This window comes from Ananas comosus, linkage group 4 (assembly GCF_001540865.1).
Source record: "Ananas comosus cultivar F153 linkage group 4, ASM154086v1, whole genome shotgun sequence".
In the NCBI taxonomy this organism is placed as follows: domain Eukaryota; kingdom Viridiplantae; phylum Streptophyta; class Magnoliopsida; order Poales; family Bromeliaceae; genus Ananas; species Ananas comosus.
Genome location: NC_033624.1, coordinates 11,389,496 through 11,402,815, shown reverse-complemented (window position 1 = coordinate 11,402,815; position 13,320 = coordinate 11,389,496). Strand labels below are relative to the sequence as shown.

Below are 13,320 nucleotides of genomic sequence, written 5' to 3'. Positions count from 1 at the left end.
AAGTTAAAACTAAATTATACTAAAGTGAATATTCGATAAACTATAGGTGAGATATCTGAAGTTTTTTTTATATGATTGGACAAAAAGTTAACGGAGAGATTGACGAAAAAAAAAAGAAACCATAGGGTACTAAATTGATACACTTTAAACCATAAGGTACTAAAGTGATATTTGAAATTTATCCTACAATTTATGTACAAAATATTAAAGGAATAATAATAGTGTTGGATTAAGTGCTACAATTTTAAATTTTAAAGAGGCAAAATAAAGATTTCTAAAAGAGAGAGGAATAAAATGCAAAATTAAATATTTGTAAGGAATTTTTTTATATTTTAGCCAATAAAGAACCTTCAAACATATAGAAGTGATTTTTGAAGTAGAAATTGTTATTTATTTTTTATTATTACATTATTACATGACATTAAAGAAGAGCTAGTTGGGAGAATTGGGAGAGCCACGTGTCCCCCAATCCTGTACTTCAACAATAATAAAAAAAAAAAAAATTTACCACACTCAGTCTACTAATAAATTACAATCTCTGAACCTATTTTTTTAATAATTAATATTATAAAATTAGTGTTTACTCTAATAGACGCTACTAAACCATATAAAAAGTTCGTGTATAAAAAACTAGAGAATTTAAATTTTTATAATAAAAGTTTAGAAATGTAATGTACAAGATTTATTTACAAACGCGACACAAGAAACTTCTCCTCCACCATTCAAATTTTAAATTATTACTTGCACCTAGGTCTATTCGTATATTTAATGTATTGAAACAACTTTTTTAAAAACTAATATTATAAAATTAAAATCTAATTCGATCGATAGATGGGATTTATACCAAATAAAGATCTACATATAAAAATTTATAAAGTTTAAATTTTTATAACAAACTTTTATGAATATGATTTGTAAGATGTATTTAGACATACCGGTGTACAGAGCAATACCTTCTCTACTATTCCATTTTTCTATTATTTTATTAGTTTATTTAAATTATTTTAATAGCTTTTTTTCTCTAATCTTTCTCACATATGCTTTTATAAAATAATTTAATTATTAATAAACTCTTATAATATTTGTGTCGCATATATAGCAACTTAAATTATTTTTATTTAAATTAATTTAATTGTTAAATTATTTTTTAAAAATTTATTTAATTAATAATCACTCAAAAAAAATAATATAAAAATATAAATATTCTACTGCTAATCCAGCTAAACACAAAGGGTGCGTTTGGTTGGAAAATAAGTTTTTGCTCCCAAACGCTGTGTTTGATATCAGAGAATAGTAATTTTCGAATCTCTGGAATAAATTAATATAATCCGGTATAGAACTGGAACTACTGTTCCACCATTTTTTCTGGAACAAGCTTGTTTCCAAGTAAAAACATAATTAATTAAAGTCTAAATTTAATTTTAATTATGAAATTAAATTGTTAATTAATCTAATTAATATATTTAAATTATCATTTATTGCTTAAATAATAAAGTAATAAATTTATTTATTATTTACTATTAATTAGCTAATAAATTATTACTAATTTAATATTTTTATCCATAAACTAATATTTATATTGATCAATCATTAATATTTCTATTAATCTAATTATTTTTTTTACTAGTTATCGAACTAAAATAATTTACTAAGTAATTAAAAAGTTAAATTATACTATATATAGTAGGACTTGTGTGCTACTAGGAGCACGGAGACCTCTGTGGCCTTAAGCCGTTTTCGATAATGCAGTTTTCGAATCGATGATCGGCTCTTTTAGACTTGATCTAACATATTTGAAATATTTAAAAAAATAAATTTTACGATCTTTCGCTATCATTTACCCAGCAATCGAAAGGGTTCAAAATCAACAATTTTTAATAATTGATATTTATTATTTGCAAGTTTAATAATGTAGAAGTATTCAAATCAGATGAAATTTGGATAGAAAATTTTTTATACTATTTACTGGAAAATAAATATCTTCTATTAAAAATTTTAGTATTATATTACCACTTTTTGTGAGAATTTTATTTTAAGCCGTTGATTTTAAACCATTTCGATCTCTAGGTAAATAATATTAAAAAACCATAAAATTTATTTTCTAGATATTTCAAATATGCTAGATTAAGTCTAACGGAACTGATTGTCGATTCGAAAGCTCCATCATTGAAAATGGCTTAAGAGCATGGAGGCCTCCGTACTCCTAATAGCACACAAGACCTACTCTATCATCGAAAGAATTCAAAATCAATAATTTTTAATGGTTAGTATATATCGTTTGCAAGTTTAACGGTGTAAAAGTATTCAAATCAAAAAAAAATTTGATAGAAAATTTTTTATACTATTTACTGTAAGATCAATATCTCTGATGAAAAATTTTAATACTATATCTCCACTTTTCATGAGATTTTTATTTTCAGGCGTTGATTTTAAACTCTTTCGATCGCTAGGTCAATGATATCGAAAAATTACAAAATTTATTTTCTAAATACTTCAAATACACTAAATCAAATTTAATAGAACCGATTATCGATTTGGAAGCTGCATTATCGAAAATGGCTTAAGAACATGGAGGCCTTCGTGCTCCTAATATATATATATATATATATATATATATATATATATATATATAAGTGAGTGCGTCTGGTATATTTTTGGAAGCACGGAGCGCTTCGTGCTTTCAAGTTGTTTTCGATGTTCGGACTTTCGAATCGATGATTGGTCCCGTTAGACTTGATCTAGAGTATTTGAAGTACCTTAGAAAATAATTTTGCGATTTTCGATATCATTTGCCTAGTGATCAAAGTGCTCAAATCAACGGCTGAAAACAAAAATCTTACAAAATATGATGATATAACATTAAAATTTTCGATCAAAGTTATTGATGCTTGTTATACGGTATAAAGAATTTTCTATCAAATTTTATATGATTTGGATATTTCTACACTGTTAAACTTGCAAACGGCTCACCACGGCCGTTAAAATTGTTGATTTTGAGCCCTTCGATCACTAGGCAAATGATATCGAAAAATCACAAAATTTATTTTCTAGATACTTCAAATACTGTAGATCAACTCTAACGAGCCCATCGTCGATTCGAAAGTCCGAATATCGAAAACAATTTGGAAGCACAGAGGGCTCCGTGCTTCCAAAAGCATACCAGCCTACTCATATATATATATATATATGAATTAGACTATTATACTATTAGGTTTTCATCCCTTGGATGAAAGGAAATGCGGTTAGGATGATAGTGATCTCCTAGGGTTGAGTAGGTGGTTAGTTAAACAATATGATCTAACGGATGAAAATGGTCAAAATGATAGATCTAATGAGAAAAAAATTAATAGTAACAAGTGTTTGGTGCTATTGATAATGTAGTAGTAGGATTATATATATATATATATATAGGACCAATTATTAGCTAAAATTTTCAATCTTTAATTTTCTCTTTTTAAAACTGAGATGATTGGCAATTTTAGCGACAAACTAATTGATATTAGTCTGTGATTAATTAAAATAGACAAGTTATTTAGATTATTTTTCCTCTCAACTTTGTAAAGTGTTTGTGTGACACCTCAATAATCCCACATTGAATGAGAACAGGATTGTGAGTGAAAATAATAAGAGACAATGGATCCTAATGATAATAATCGGGTATAAGTATTTTGGGCTAGTGATTTGAATCCAACGAGTTATTATTGTTAGTGTACCAAGCCATTACATTTGATATCAGAGCCGTTTCATCAGCACGAAGTGTGAAGTGGACCTTACATTGCCTGGTTAGGTTGACGGGGATATTAGGGCTTAATTTTTTGCTTTGCTATTAGATCCCTAACTTTTTATAGGCCTAGTCAACTTCGATAAAACCTTGCCTACTCATATAAATAACAATTATGGTCCTGAAACCTCCGGTTAATTTCAGCACTAATTATTTTTTATTTCTCAAAGAGTTTGACAGTACTCCGGCTTGACGTTAAGAATACCGGATGCTTAAAAAAAAAATAGTAGGTATAATATGTAAGGTCAAGATGATTGTAGGCAAATGGAAAGATATCGGGGATGATGAGATTAAATTTGATACAATGCGTATGCTTATGGGAGAAAAAGTTAGGGACTAAGTGAAAATTATGAAAAGTATTAGAGGCTAATAGTATAATTAATTCTTAAAATTAAGGGTCCAAGTGTAAAAAAATAAAAGAGTAGGAACTAAATAAAGAAGATATATAAACGTTAGGGATGGTTTATGCAATCAACTCCTTTTCTTAAGTAGAACAATTTTTCCCTCTCCAACCACCTTTCCTTTTTCTCCCTTTTGAACCTTCCACCTCCTCTTCTCTTCCCTCTCCTGCCTTTTTTTTTTTTTTTTTTTTTAAGAGACAACCACGACTAGTCGGGGAAGAGACGTCCTCCTCCTCCTCTCTTTTTTGCTTCTTATCGCTATCCTCTATCCTCTGTCGCTGTCCTTTTTCTGTCGTGAACCAATTCTTCGGGACTGGTGAATCGAGGTAAACTCTGCATGTCTATCTTTTTCCATGCCACTCGTTATAGTATTCTTCCAGTAGAAGCTTCATAACGTCCTGTTGGTCTCTCTGCGTGACTCATGGCTCTTTAGTGTCTTGAAATTGTTTGTGGTCGTGTGGTTCTCCCGTCAATTGGTTTCTGTACTTTTGGACTACTATTTTTCTTATTTAATCTGGATCACTAGGTCATATTTCTATCGAAATCTCACTTGGGATTAATAGAGCCCTTGCATCCGCATCTACATATCTCTCCAATTTTGAGGACACTTTTTAATACTCTTTATTTTCTGTTCACAGTTTACTTTCGTTCTGTTCTCTTTACTTTGCACTCTTGAATACCGATCAATCAATACGACCTTATGGTGTTCCTCTTTGCTTTCTCGAAAGCTGCTTGTAGCCTCTTTATTTTAAAATCCACCAAATATCTATAGTGAGATATTATGCGAGATTCTAGACTTTAAAACTTCTATTTTTTTTGAAAGTGTAAACTTCAATTCGCCCCCTTGTGCGGTATAGCTAGGGGTGTAAACGAGCCGAACACCAACGAGTTGGGGTCGGCTCGTGTTCGGCTCGTTTATTAAACTAGCCGAACACGAGNNNNTTTTTTTTTTTTTTTTTTTTTTTTTTTACAGACAACCACGACTAGTCGGGGAAGGGACGTCCTCCTCCTCCTCTCTTTTTTGCTTCTTATCGCTATCCTCTATCCTCTATCGCTGTCCTTTTTCTGTCGTGAACCAATTCTTCGGGATTGGTGAATCGAGGTAAACTTTGCATGTCTATCTTTTTCCATGTCACTCATTATAGTATTCTTCCAGTAGAAGCTTCATAACGTCCTGTTGGTCTCTCTGCGTGACTCCTGGCTCTTTAGTGTCTTGAAATTGTTTGTGGTCGTGTGGTTCTCCCGTCAATTGGTTTATGTACTTTTGGACTACTATTTTTCTTATTTAATCTGGATCACTAGGTCATATTTTTATCGAAATCTCACTTGGAATTAATAGAGCCCTGTATCCGCATCTACATATCTCTCCAATTTTGAGGACACTTTTTAATACTCTTTATTTTCTGTTCACAGTTTACTTTCGTTCTGTTCTCTTTACTTTGCATTCTTGAATACCGATCAATCAATACAACCTTATGGCGTTCCTCTTTGCTTTCTCGAAAGCTGCTTGTAGCCTCTTTATTTTAAAATCCACCAAATATCTATAGTGAGATATTATGCGAGATTCTAGACTTTAAAACTTCTATTTTTTTTGAAAGTGTAAACTTCAATTCGCCCCTTGTGCGGCAGTGCGGTATAGCCCATTGTCACTTAGCTATTCCGAAGTTCAAAAAGTTGCACTTAATTATTCTATAATTGTATTTTTATTTCAACGAAAATATTTATCATCAAATAGGGTACTATCCTATTTAATAGTAGATCCTTATAGTAAATCAAAAAGTAAAATTACAGGATAATTAAGTATAATTTTTTGAACACGAGATGATACGGTCAAAATCATAATTAGTTAATTCGGATTCGGCAAAAATTCAGTATGGATATAATTCACATAAAACTCGTTTTCTAATTTTTAAATTCGTTGAAAAATTCGGCTTAAAAAAGGGATTCGATATAAAATATAAAATATAAGATATAAAAATAAGATAATATATATTTAAACATAAAAATTATAAGTTTTTATTTAGATTTTCAATAATTCGGGAATAATTCGCGAATTATTTGGTTGGTTCAAAAATTCGCGAATAATTTTTTTTTTTTGGAAAAAATTCGTAAACGGACCGTTTAATTCGGATTTTCAATAATTCACGAATAATTCGCGAATTAACTAACAAAGGTCAAAATACACTGTACCATGTGATGGTTAAGCACAACTTTCCGTTCTAGCCTCCCCAACGTCGAGAGAGCTTTGGACAGAGCCTCAACCCTGTTTAGTGACTGGAGCTCACTCATGTAACCAATTTCCTCTTCCCCACTTTCTTTTTTATAACTTCTTCCTTCCTTCTTTCGCCACTTTTGTTTTGTTTCTCTGTTCTCCGAGTTCGCTTTTTGCCAAGGAAGCCTTAGCTGCTTCCACCTTGTAAGCTTAGTTCACTTATCCTATTGAATGAAGCAGGTAGCGTACTACCTTTCTCTAAAAAAAAAAAAAACTTTTCGAACAATGAGAAAACAAAGTCAGAAACACACTTTATCATGGAGGGCAAATTGAAGTTTATCTTTTTTGAAATGCAAACGTCGGCAAAGAAATGGAAGGCAGGCCATCTGGCCAGGCAGAGCAGCGCGGCCTACAGCCTGTAGCCGGGCCAGGGCCCACACACAGCTGACCTGCACTCCGGCCCGGCACGACACGGACTCGGAGCGGTTGCTGGCGGACATGATCATCCCTCCCTCCGAGAGCAGTGCCGGTGTCGTGCTTCCCGATAAGAGCAACAATGTTTTCATTTATTAGTTTTTTTCCTTCCTGATTTTGCTTGTTTAGAATATATATATGTATGATATAGTATATATATATATATATATATATATATATATTATATATATATATATTATATTATAATAATTAGACTGGCTTCTAATGCTTTAAAGTATCAAGACATTGGTGCTTGTAAGTTTTTAGCTCTTAGATTAAAAAATTAGTGTGTTAGGATGATATGGGCCCCCTAGAGGTTGAGTGGGGATGGTTGAATAGTATAATTTACACGGATGTAAATATCAACGATACTGATCTATAACGGTTAAAACCTACAAGCACAAAGTGATTGGTGCTTTACAAGCAGCATAGCCGACTATATATATATATAAATATATATAAAGAGAGAGAGAGAGAGTGGAGAGTTGGGCTGGAATATTATTATAGCAAAAGAGCCTTTTTTGTGATCAGTTTTTAGCTTTTGATGAAAAATTTAAGGTTAGGATGATATTAGTCATTTAGAGTTGAGTGGTCCACTAGGTTATAATATTTTAATCCAATGAATTAGAATGAGGAAATAAATGATCCAAAGGCTAAAAATTTGATAGCAAAGAGAGTCTTTTGCTATCAATAGTATTCTGGGCTAGAATACATTGATAGCAAAAGCCTTTTTGCTATCAAGTTTTTAGCTTTGGATCAATTCCTTTCATTTTTTAATCATTTGATTAAATTATTATAACTTAGTGGGCCACTCAATCTAAGGGACTAATATTATCCAACCCTACAAAACTTGATAGCAAAAAAAACTTTTGCTATCATAATATTCCAGCCATATAATATATATATATATTATATATATATAATATATATATATATATATATATATAATATATATATATATATAATATATATATATATATATGTGTGTGTGTGTGGTGTGTGTGTGTGTGTGTGAGGCTAGTATGCTTTTGGAAGTATGGAGCCTTCTGTGCTTCCAGGTCGTTTTCCATGTTGCGATTTTCAAATCGTCAATCGCTTCGTTAAACTTATCTAGAGTATTTGAAGTACCTAGAAAAAATTTTTGATTTTTCGATATCATTTGCCTAGTGATCGAAGGGGCTCAAAATCAACTAATTTTAATGGCCCGTAGTGAGCCGTTGCAAGTTTAATGTGTAGAAATATCCAAATCACTTGAAATTTTGATAGAAATTTTTATACTATATAAAACAAATCAATATCTTTGATCTAAAATTTTAATGTCATATTATCACATTTTGTAAAATTTTTATTATCAGCCCGTTGATTTTGAGCCCTTTCGTTCACTAAGGCAAATAATATCGAAAAATCGCATAATTTATTTTCTAGTACTTCAAATACTCTAGATCAGTTTAACGGAGCCAATCGACGATTCGAAAGTCGCAACATGAAAAACGACTTGGAAGCACGAAGCTCCGTGCTTCCAGAAGCATAGCAGCTTCATCATGTATATATATATTATATATATAGAGTTGGACTGGCTACTATTAGTAGTAAAATTCCTAATTGTTGCTACCGAGTTTTTTAGCCTTGGATCAACTCTTTCATTATTTCTAACCATTGGATTAAATATTATAACCAATGGGGACCACTAAACCCTAGGGGACCACTCAACTCTAACCGACTAATATCGTCCTGACCCTACAATTTTCATGCACAGGGTTAAAAACTTGATAGCAAAAGGAGGTTTTACTATTAATAGTATTCAGCCTAATTCTATATATAATATATAATATTAATATATATATATATAATATATATATATATTAATATATAAGTCCGGCTGGAATACTATTGATAGCACCAAGCGCGTTGTGCTAACGAGTTTCCGCCGTTAGATTTAACTCTTAATTAATTTTTTACCTGTATATTTACTATTTAACTAATAACTAACTCAACCCTAGGGATCCACATATCATAGCCGTATATTTTTATCCAATGACCGGAAATCTAATAGTATCAATAGCTTGTGCTATTTATAGTATTTCAGCCGTAGTTCCTCTCTCTCTCTCTCTCTCTCTCTCTCTCTCTCTCTCTATATATATATTACTATATGTATATAGTAGGGCTGCTATACTCTTATGAGTATTGGGTCCTTCGTACTCATAAGTTATTTTCAATAATGGAACTTTCGAATCGACGATCACTCACGTTAAATATGATCTAGAATATTTCAAACTTTTAGAAAAAAATTTCGTAATTTTTCAAATCATAATAAGTCCATCAAGCGGGTATAAATGAACGATCAAAATCGAACGACATATTAAAAATGGTATGATCGGATCCTTCACATTTAGATCGGAGTATTGATCTTATCTATGTAGTGAATAAAATTTCTCTATAAAAATTCAACCGATTTCGATTCTTTTACACCGTTAAACTAGCAAATATCCCATACCGGCCGTTAAAAATTTTTAATTTTGTGACCTTTTGATCGTAAGGTAAATGATATCAAAAAATTATAAAATTTGATTTCTAGATGTTTTAAATGAGCTAGATAATGTTTAATGGTGTGGATCGTCGATTAGGAAGCTCTATCATCAAAAACAACTTATGAGTACGAGGGCCATCATACTCATAATAGTATAGTAGCCGGACTCTATATATATATATATATATATATATATATATTACCTCGAATGAATTAGTGAATATGTAGCTTTTTCTTGCTAACATGTTACTCATTTGTCTAAATTAGATATTCAAATTCAATACTCAGATAAGTAGAATCTTTTATTATATGGTACACCATTTACCTCGAATGAATTAATGAATATGTAGCTTTTTCTTGCTAACATGTTACTCATTTGTCTAAATTAGATATTCAAATTCAATACTCAGATAAGCAGAATCTTTTATTATATGGTACACCATTTACTTCATATTTTTTAGGTAAAAACGTATACAACTAACATGAAAAATGGACCATTTTGAATCGACTACCGAACCTTTCAAAATCTTGATTTTACTACCCAATTTTTTTATTTGTTTGATTTGAGACAGCCAATAACACTTCGATTTTAAAATTTCAATGCGTTATTTATATTTATAGATTTAATTAGTATGACTAATACAATTCTCACAATTATAAATTTATTAAAGGAATGAGTTCAAATTTTGAAGCCAAAGTGCCGTTGACCGACTAAAATCAAACACATTGAAAGATTGGGTAGTAAATTCAAAATTTTGAATGGTTCAGTAGCCGATTCGAAATGGCCCATAGTTCGGATAAATTTTGTACGTTTTTGAATTGCTTCTTCAATGTTCAGTTTAGTGGTACATTTTCTAACTGGAGAACAGAGATAATTAGAACAAGTTTGGCCTAGATGTTTTTCTGAACTGGAAGCAGAAAATGAAAGGAAAAAAACATATATATATAAAACAAAGTTGCAGTCTCATGGTTTCTACTACATTCAGAAGCTGCAGATCTCTGAAATTTGGTATATCTTGTAAAATGAACTTGTATTCTACTTCTGTTTTGTTATTCTTTTCCCTTTTATGATCCCCGAATCTTCGACACATTACTGTACTGACATATAGTCAGCTTTAGTTTATCAGCTGAACTTCTTCGAGTGAATTGATTGCTACAAATTTTAGTGCCTGATAAAAAGGCCTTCTGTTTTTCTTGTATGCTTCTATGTCCATGTTCATCTTTTTCTCTGATGATATATTTTATTATGGAGTCATGTTTATATCCTCTCAACAAGTGTTCGTAGATTTCGCCACTCTGGTTCGAATCAATTTAGTCGCCTCCGAACTTCTCACATTTCAAACCACCTGCTAGTTCGCTCTTCACTTCTGAAAGCATATAAGAGTAAACCACACCTCGACAGCGACTCCAGATGCGATGAATTGCCGTAAGTTGGTCGTGTTGATACGACGGTTCGGTTCAATTTACTACTGAAAGTCGGTCAATTGGTAGATTAGGAGATCCGTCGATCTCAATCGATCGATCACGCTTGTTAAGTATGTCCTATAATTGTTCTTTTCTTAAAACACAAAAATCATATAATCTCTCCAATTTTAGTTACAAACTGAAAATGAACCAATGTGCTGTTGACAGAGCAAATATTTATTCTGATGCTGAAAAAGAAGCAGATTTTGCTGAGACAAAACAATAAACTTATTGCTATTGCTCCATAGTGACAGTATATGCAGAATACAACTATTCTGACAAATAAATAAATAAATAAATCATAAAAGCAACACACGAACACAGCAGAAACAGAGAATTGAGTCACACTCAAATGCTAAAGCACAGAACAGAAACAAGCACAGCTGAACCCAAACTCAGTCTACAGAACTTCCGGGCTACGGTCCCTGCATCCGACGTCGGCTCGACGGCGGTGTCGTTCGTCGTTGTCGTCGGATGGTCGAAGTTCGACGGAACCACCGTGTCGGGAACGCTTTTCTCGTCGTCAGGACTGGCGGGGGCCGGTGACGACTGGTCGGACGGGTTCTTGAGGCTGTCTGGCAGGCCCTGGCCGTGCGTGACGTTGATCGCGAGCTGCTGGCCGTTCTCGCACTGCTCGCCGTCGTAGTCCCCCGAAAAGAAGTACGTGGGGCCTTCCTTGAGGAGGGGGACCGCCACCGTGACCGCGGCCTTGCTGAACTCCGGCTCGCCGGCCGACCACTCCACCGTGTCGCCGTCCGACGCGTCGTTGTAGTCGCAGAGCTTGTACGTCGTCGCGTTGTACGTCTGCACCACCGAGTGGTTCTTGTCCGTGTTGAAGACTGTGAAAGTACTACGTTAAAGACTCTGTTTGAATGCATGAATATCTTATTTAATAAAACTGCTATTTAGATAATATGATCATGCGATGCTCGGCTTCCGCTGGAACCACGCATAAAACTACTCTAGTACCCATAAGCTTGCTCAACTCTCTTAATTTTTTAGGTCTTGTTATTGTCCAAAATATGATAACCCGGTTAAAAAATTTTAGTCCCACTATACTTTATATGTATATATATTTAAAAGAGGTATATACTTTTCTTTTACTCCAAGTGATCCTTTTTAGGTTGGTAATAAATGACATTTTATTAGGGAAATAGTATTCATAAACAAGTGAGAAAAGCACTGAGAAAGAAAATTCCCAACAAATAAGTTTTTCCAAATAAACAGAGAAAAATATTTGCCCAACTCCAACTATTTTTTGTTCTAAAAAGTTCAAAATTCTACATGATCATGAAGAATAGAATAATTTCCTAAAATGAACCTAACAAAGGATGCAAAAGTGAACCTCCTATACTACCATCAAAATAGCAATCCTAATGTAATAAACCATAGTTAGTTAATTCGAATTCGCCAAAGATTCGAATAAAATTCGTATCTCAATTTTTAAATTTGTTGAAAAATACTGCTTAAAAAATGGATTCACCAATTATTCGGGTACGCAATTTATACAAAAAAATATACGTTCACCAAATGAAAAATTTGGGATCAAAATTCATTATTAGACTAAGCCCTTTTCTCTAGATTTATGCTACTAGCATATATAGTTATAAATTCTTAAGAATATAAGAATAGAAATCTACAAAATAAAGTAGATTAAGTAAAAAAAATAATAACAAATTATATTGTTATCTCTATATTCACCTTTTTCATGATCCATATATTCCGAATGTTCATAAAATTTTTCCATAATTCATAAATAATTCGGCAAGAGATTTTATATAAAAATTTTGGGTGTTTTTTTGGCCGAATAGATTGGCATACGTGAATTATTCACGAATAATAAATCTAACCCCAAAAATTCGCGTTTTATTCCGATTTTTGAAAATAAATCGCATACGGACTATTTTATTCAGATTTTAAATAATTCGCAAATAATTCACGAATTAAGTAACTATAAATAAACCATACTCCTGATTAAGAAACAACAAACACCAACCATATTTAGCTATGAATCATGACTTTTTTTGTTTTTTTTTGTGCCCTAAATTTGAGGGGGTTTTAGAAACATACTGAGGAAATCTCCAAGGCTGAAGATCTTTCCAGAAGCCCATTTCTGGTAATCCACTTTGGGCTCCATCAAGTTATCATACCACCCCAATGAGTCCCCCACTGTGTAGTTTTTGTATGCATGGGTGCACTGAGGAGAGAGAATGATTGTGAGGCAGAAGCAGAAGCAGAAGCAGAAGCTGAAGCTGTTTTCTGAGAATGGAAGCTTAGTTCTCCTGCAGGTGCTTCTCTGCTCCATTCTTTTCTTTTCTTTTCTTTCTCTTCTTGGGATCTGTGGTGAAGGGATTTTGGAGTTTGTTTTCTTTTGGTTTTAATTTATGGGTGTTGAGTTGTAGGAGAAAAAAAAAAAAAAAAAAAAAAAAGAAAAAAAAAGAGTAAAGGGAAAAGTGCGGAG

At 32.3% G+C, this 13,320-nt stretch overlaps 1 protein-coding gene across 2 annotated transcripts in view; it reads right to left on the bottom strand.

Annotated features, from left to right (window-relative positions):
* LOC109709691 (blue copper protein) overlaps positions 11,064 to 13,320 on the bottom strand; it is a 2,954-nt gene continuing 697 nt past the window's right edge. Inside the window, exons 2-3 of one of the 2 annotated variants that reach the window (XM_020232017.1) lie at positions 12,930 to 13,141; positions 11,064 to 11,698 (exon numbers count right to left, since the gene is read on the bottom strand). In XM_020232017.1, coding sequence (XP_020087606.1) covers positions 11,208 to 11,698; positions 12,930 to 13,141 — 703 coding nt within the window. In that variant the 3' untranslated portion in view covers positions 11,064 to 11,207. Of the gene's footprint in view, positions 11,699 to 12,929; positions 13,248 to 13,320 lie in introns of those variants that run through there. The other variant, XM_020232016.1, reaches the window with a different exon arrangement.